Raw genomic sequence first — 6,081 nt, 5'->3', positions numbered from 1 at the left:
AAAATTTACCCTCTTGCATGGCTTACAGTCCATAGCTGTTTGATGGTAACTTTTGGCTCGAGAAATTGCAGATACCGGCAATGTATTGAATGCATCGGAAAATGCTGCTACAGCTGAGTCTGGTATAGATTTGACAGTACAAGGGCAAAGAACAGATATGAACACTATATTTCTGAAACTGCGAATACCCGATTCCACAGGTTCCATTACTTACCTTCCTATATGTGTATATCTCTATTGACATCTCTTGAAAGCACATTCAGAATAGTTTTGCTTGTCTCAGGTCATCTTCACAACATTCATTTCCCATTCAATACCGAGGCAGATACACCGACCTCTGTTGCTTCTGAGATGGTGGAGGAGCTTGACCTGACTGACCAAGATGTTTCAACTATCGCTGAGATGATCGAGTCCGAGATAAGATCCCACATTCCAGACTGGGCATCGATAGGATCCAACGAAGAAAATCCCGATGGAACTGCTGCAAATCCATATGATCGTGAAACAGGGGAAGACGATAATTCTCCTGCCCCGAGTGATAAATCTACCTTGAGCGCGGAGACTAATTCACCTTATGCATTTTCAGTGGAAACACTTCCGTCTGGTAGGACCTACTGCTCTTTGGGCAAAGCCGAAAACGAAAACTCTCTAAGAAAGCATCATGCCTCAGAGTTATCATCGGATGCTGGCGCCATTGGGCACGAAGACAGCTTAAACAAACATGTTCAGAATGGACATACTTCAGATGATTGCAAGGAAAAGAAGAGTGATGGAGATGAGGGCAGCGAAATGCGAACTGGGATGGAGATGGAGATCAAGAATTTAGGGAGCAAACTCGAGAAATTATTAGTGAAGCACGAGGAGGAGCTGAATGAGTTAACGAGGAAGCATGAGCTTGCTGTTTCAGAACTCCTTCAAGAGCTCCCACCAGACACCCTTCAGAAGGTTCTGTCTGTCTGCTGCAAGTCAAAAGTTGTTGAATTCAAACGCTAGGGCATGACCAGGTCAACGTTTACTACAAGAAACAAGTGAGAGTTCTAACAAGGGTTTGAGAGTCAATGCAAAGATTCCCTCTTTCTTGGTTTGTTTTCTGGGTTTGATCCGATTCTTGTCACGGAAACACTAGAAACTTTGTACAGAACAAAGAGGATAATCTTGAGTCACTGAGAATCTCATATGGGGTATTATCAAAAACAAGTTTTCAGATTGTTAGTCACTTAAAGGAGGGGTTTGTTTCTCTTCATTGTAAATTGCACACCAGATTGTTGTTCAGATCTGGCACGTATACAGGATCAAAGCACAATCAAATCTCCTTTGATAAATACAATGAAACTACAAATGGGTCTCAAGTACCATATGATCAGGTGCTTCTGCTTCAACACTTATATTGTCCCTAAAGTTTGGACCTTTAGTAAATGCATAGTGATAAGCCGGAAAGCATGATAAACCTTTCAGCACTAGTGAGATTAAAAAATTTCTCGTCCGGAGAATTATTCTAGCGGGAACATCTTGGTTGTTGAATTGGCATTACTCTTATACGTCTACCTTCTTAGTCAGGTAACCCGTCGATGGCAGGTTCGAGATCAAGTACACCTCCAACACTATATGATACTACTTGTTACTTCATCCCTGGTTTGTAATGATCCATACTAATCCCAGAACATTATAACTCTAACTTCCATATCATACTCTATTTCAGTATACTTGTTTTGTCCTACAAGGTTTACTTTATAATGAACATATGTATTCGCTTGCTATGGACAATGCCGTTGATCATGCCTTATCGGCTCACAAGATGTTCATTCCTGCAGTTCAGACCTCTCTCTCTTAGCGGTTTCGATCATAGAACACAAGAACTCACTCGGGTCATGGCCATTTGGGTCTGCAAGCGCTGCATGTGACAGAAATGGAAGCTTCCTCAATGATCTTCCGCTTAAACCCTGCGTTGAAAACTATCGAAATCAGGCAAGGAAACTGGGAATTTTACCATATTGTTGTCACTGTACTAGAATCATTATGATGGAATCCCAAATGCCTGACCTCACATGCTTCAGCGGCTTCTACCAATTGTTTACAGAACCAGGGAACTGTTTTCATGTCATGAATATTGGTTATATTCGATTTCTCTTTCAGGCTAGAAAAGCTTGGAATAGCAAGTTCATCAGAGCCCTGAAAGATGATTTTTGTGGAGCTTATGAGACACACCAAAGGATTGATTCTTGTTGAGCGAAAAATAACAAAAAGATTGAGTTCGTACCTGGAAGTTTAATATGATTCCTTTACGTATAAGTTCCTCAAGGCAAGACCTCAAAATTTCGTAACGAACATGAAGGGTCGGAGGGCCAACATATGCTTTAATATCAGCTCGATCGACAAATGCAACATCTGCAAGAAGCGTGTGGCTGATCAAGTTATATTAAGACTTGTGATTCCAGAGCATTCTTCACTCTCACATGAATTCCAAAACATTAACAGAAGGATGGCCACAAAATGGACAACCAGCTTACCAATAGCAGTAGTTATGTTTGATGTTGTGAGGATTATCACATTCGGTGAAGATTTCAATTTGTCCATTTGGGTAAGTAGTGCATTCACAACCTGGGTCGTGTATGTCAAAGACGATGTCAGTCTTCAAACATTATATTGCAATTCCACAAATAGTAGATCTTTACACTATGAAAGTAAAATTAGAAGTAAGTTGGAATACCCGGATAGAATCTGAAGGTTCTGAACCAGACAATGCAGCTTTCCGAGCTGCAGCAAGACTTTCAACTTCATCTGCAGACAAAACAATCTCAGACCAAAAGGGAGAAGGAAGCCTATGCAAGTATCAAGAGCTATGGCATTATGATGCTCACCAATCAAAACAAATACAAGGTTGTTATCTTCCTCTACCATCTCTTGAATTTTTTGGAAAAGCTTAGCAACCTGGATTATAGAATTAGCAGATGTAGTTAGAAAGATGCTATACCCTAGTACAGTTTCTGTACAAGCACAAATGATCGCTACACAACAGAGATGGCGAAAATGGTGATATTGATACAAGATCAACTTCTTAGACATAATACAACATTCCCCATTAAGAACTCTTTGGTTGTTCCAACCTAATATGTGCATGATAGAAACTAGCAATTGAGAACAGTGGCTAACAACAATTACGTATATATATGCTATTACTAAGTAGCACAAACACATCCCATTTTGTCCAATGAAACTAATTTCCTGCTAACCATTACTAACTAGTTGTCAGTTGTTTCTCTACTATAAGATTTTCCAGTATAAAATGAAGTTGTTCTATGGAACAGTCTAGAAATAAAATTGTTCTAGTGTTATCTTTGGAAAGGATGCAACTGTGCTGATCGCGAAAAGAGGAAGATCTAAGAGTTTGCCTACATCGACTATGGCCTGAGCAATAAGTTAGCCACAAAACGGGATGAAGTTGATTCCAGGAACCCATAAAATAATATTAGCATGTCCGACGAACTGATGTTTAAATGCATGACCAAGGAAGAAGCAAGAACATATAATAAAACAGAGGTGATTTTTTGTTCATACCAGCTTGCCACTCTCGGAGAACCATTTACTAAATAATGAGTGAGCATTGACCTCGACCAGTTGGCAATGTGGATATCTGACAAAGGAAATGGAATCAGAAGCAAAACAGAAATATAATCAATGTGACAATCCAAAAACAAGTTTAAACAATATGAAAGTCCATAAACGAGTCGACTCTAAGAAAAGAACCTGGAGTTGCACCGAATTGATAGCTTTTGAGCTAAGGCTTTGCATAGAGATGTTTTGCCAGTCCCTGGTGGTCCGTGCAGCAGAATAATGCTGCATGGAAATTCAACAGCTGTAACCCGGTGCTCTTATATAAAATTTTGATGTGGGACATCAATAAATGACTAGAATCAGACAAAGATGACCACATACTAAGATATAAACATTTTCAGCTTGCTAGGCATCTTAATTTCTGAAGTTCTTTAGAGTAGCTTCTTAGAGTAGAAGAAAAACAGACACACAAGTAAGAACCACAGTATGGAATTTCTCGGTATAGCACCATACAGAAAATTCTACCAATTGTTTCTTACCGGTTCCATGATACAAGATTTGGATCTACACCTTTCTGCGTGAACAGCAATGCACTGGCAGCATATCTTAGTAATCGTTGCTTGAGTCCTGATTCATATATTAGGCTGCACAAGCAAAAGACTCTGACTGCTAAATAACTTGCTCAAGACCCGTCACAACTTGGAAAGTGATTGAGGCCAAACTTTGACACAGACCTTTCCCACAAGCCATTAAACTCTTTCGCAGGAAGAATCCATTCATTGAAACTAGCCATTTGCCCATCTCCACTCAATTCCTCACATGGTCCTTCCTCAATTAGCTGGATTTAGATCATCATTAAATCAAATGTACAGATGATACCCAGATAGCAGCAGTACCTACTCAAATCAATCAAGACAAGAGTTACCTGGAAGACATGGACAACCGGCTTTACTTGCCAGAACAACAGAACATCATTGTTTTTCACCCATTCCTCTAGAAACAAGGGCACAACTCCAACATCAACAACACCGAAACCCTAAAAACAAATTGAAAGTTTTAATTGAGATCGTACCCGTATCACAAATGCATATCTTTTGCACGTTTTCCAGAAGAAATGAATCATCCGAGGGAATCAGGACCGGCCCATCGACATAGCTCATGCTCCTCTTCTCCAACATCCTGCATCAGATCCAAATTAACCCATTGTCGACAAACAAGAGAAGAAGGCACCCGAACAAGAGTATTTACATACCGTTCCACAGCTCTTCGTACATCTTCAAATCGAGCTGTGCTCGAAGGTTTTAAGCAGACTTCGACTATGAAGAAGATAAACCCCACAAACACAAAACGCAAAAACACAAACCAGAGAAAGGCGTAAGGGGAAGAATCACAGAAATCGGAGCTTGGGAGCTGGGGAAACGAGTTGGGAAAAGCATTGCTGTACCAGATACGAGAAATTTATGTTCGTGTAGGCATGGCAATGGAGGATTTGTTGCAAGGCTTGGCTCAGCGACGCCATTCTGGTCGGTGAAAGACACTGATTCAGAAGGGTTTTGATGAGAGATTTCCAGTGAATGATTCTGAAGGTTAATAATCATCTCCTCTGACGTAGGGTTTTGGAGTGAGAGCTCCATGGGAGTGCTCATGCCGGTCAATTGAGAGGGAGAGTAAGAGAGAGACCTAAAGGCTTGAAATTTTCAATTTGGGGATTTATGTTCCTTCAGGAAATGGGCGGGAAACGGAATCACATTTTCTGTTCTGTTCGTAATTCATATGGATATGGGCAAAGCGCTTCTTTTGTTTTTTTTTTTCAATTGCTAAGGTTCAAATAAAAAACCCAACTTTTTATATAATCTATTTTTTTTCGTTACAATTTAGAGTTTATAGTTTGAATGTCCACAATCTAAAGTTTCATTAGATTCTTCCAATTTTGAGTTTAGCACATGAATCAGCGCTATCACATTGGATGTCAAACGAGCCGGCTCGGACCAGCTCGTTTCGAGCCAGCTTATTTTCAGCCCACCTCGTTAAGTCCATTTTTATTTGGGCCAGAAAATTTTTGGCTCAGCCCAAGCCGCTTAGCTCGCGAGCCGGCTCTCGAGCCGACTCATATTTTTCTAAATACCTAAAAAAAAATCATATCAAATTATATAAAATCAGATCCAAATGATATATCAACATAAAAAGAACATACCAATACATCCAAATCATACTTATATTCACAATCACAATCCATATACAAAAAATTATTTTCAAATAGATAAAATCATAATCCATCCATGTACAAAAAACCATTTTTAGATCCTAATTCATTCATATACAATTAGATCTTAATCCATGTACAAAAAACCATTTTCAGATCCGAATCTATACATAAAAAATTATCTCCAAATCAAAATATCATACCAATAATATCAACACTTTCAAGTTTCAACGTAAATTTTTTTTTTTACTCCAGCTCGCGAGTCCGAGCTAGCTCGTTTGGGTTCGGCTCGTGGCGAGCTGGCTCACTCAACCCATTTTTATTTG

At 39.6% G+C, this 6,081-nt stretch overlaps 2 protein-coding genes across 2 annotated transcripts; one reads left to right on the top strand and one right to left on the bottom strand.

Moving 5' to 3' along the window:
* Positions 1 to 70: 70 nt before the first annotated feature.
* LOC104800399 (probable serine/threonine-protein kinase WNK2) lies at positions 71 to 1,190 on the top strand. The gene is made up of 2 exons (XM_010523194.2): positions 71 to 200; positions 284 to 1,190. The coding sequence occupies exons 1-2, from the start codon at positions 158 to 160 to the stop codon at positions 991 to 993; spliced, it is 753 nt and encodes a 250-aa protein (XP_010521496.1). The 5' UTR covers positions 71 to 157; the 3' UTR covers positions 994 to 1,190.
* A 460-nt stretch (positions 1,191 to 1,650) lies between these two features.
* LOC104800398 (pachytene checkpoint protein 2 homolog) lies at positions 1,651 to 5,269 on the bottom strand. Its single transcript, XM_010523193.2, has 14 exons — positions 4,997 to 5,269; positions 4,805 to 4,868; positions 4,625 to 4,731; positions 4,478 to 4,545; positions 4,287 to 4,390; positions 4,092 to 4,196; positions 3,745 to 3,834; positions 3,556 to 3,631; positions 2,859 to 2,928; positions 2,708 to 2,778; positions 2,508 to 2,598; positions 2,258 to 2,385; positions 2,041 to 2,169; positions 1,651 to 1,940 (listed from the first exon to the last, which is right to left on the bottom strand). Exons 1-14 carry the CDS (start codon positions 5,196 to 5,198, stop codon positions 1,800 to 1,802), a joined length of 1,446 nt encoding a protein of 481 aa, XP_010521495.1. The 5' UTR covers positions 5,199 to 5,269; the 3' UTR covers positions 1,651 to 1,799.
* Between the last annotated feature and the right edge of the window lie 812 nt (positions 5,270 to 6,081).

Source organism: Tarenaya hassleriana, unplaced genomic scaffold, assembly GCF_000463585.1.
Source record: "Tarenaya hassleriana unplaced genomic scaffold, ASM46358v1 Cleome692, whole genome shotgun sequence".
In the NCBI taxonomy this organism is placed as follows: Eukaryota; Viridiplantae; Streptophyta; class Magnoliopsida; order Brassicales; family Cleomaceae; genus Tarenaya; species Tarenaya hassleriana.
The sequence above is the reverse complement of the archived record's forward strand: the minus strand, read 5'-3'. Positions and strand labels throughout refer to the sequence as shown.

Coding starts and splice junctions, on each gene's coding strand:
- LOC104800399 (XM_010523194.2), top strand. CDS start 158: ATGAACACTATATTTCTGAAACTGCGAATACCCGATTCCACAG. Junction 201..283: donor GCGAATACCCGATTCCACAG/GTTCCATTACTT, acceptor TGCTTGTCTCAG/GTCATCTTCACAACATTCAT.
- LOC104800398 (XM_010523193.2), bottom strand. CDS start 5,198: ATGAGCACTCCCATGGAGCTCTCACTCCAAAACCCTACGTCAGAGGAG. Junction 4,732..4,804: donor GTACGAAGAGCTGTGGAACG/GTATGTAAATAC, acceptor GATCTGATGCAG/GATGTTGGAGAAGAGGAGCA. Junction 2,929..3,555: donor TCTCCGAGAGTGGCAAGCTG/GTATGAACAAAA, acceptor TCTATAATCCAG/GTTGCTAAGCTTTTCCAAAA.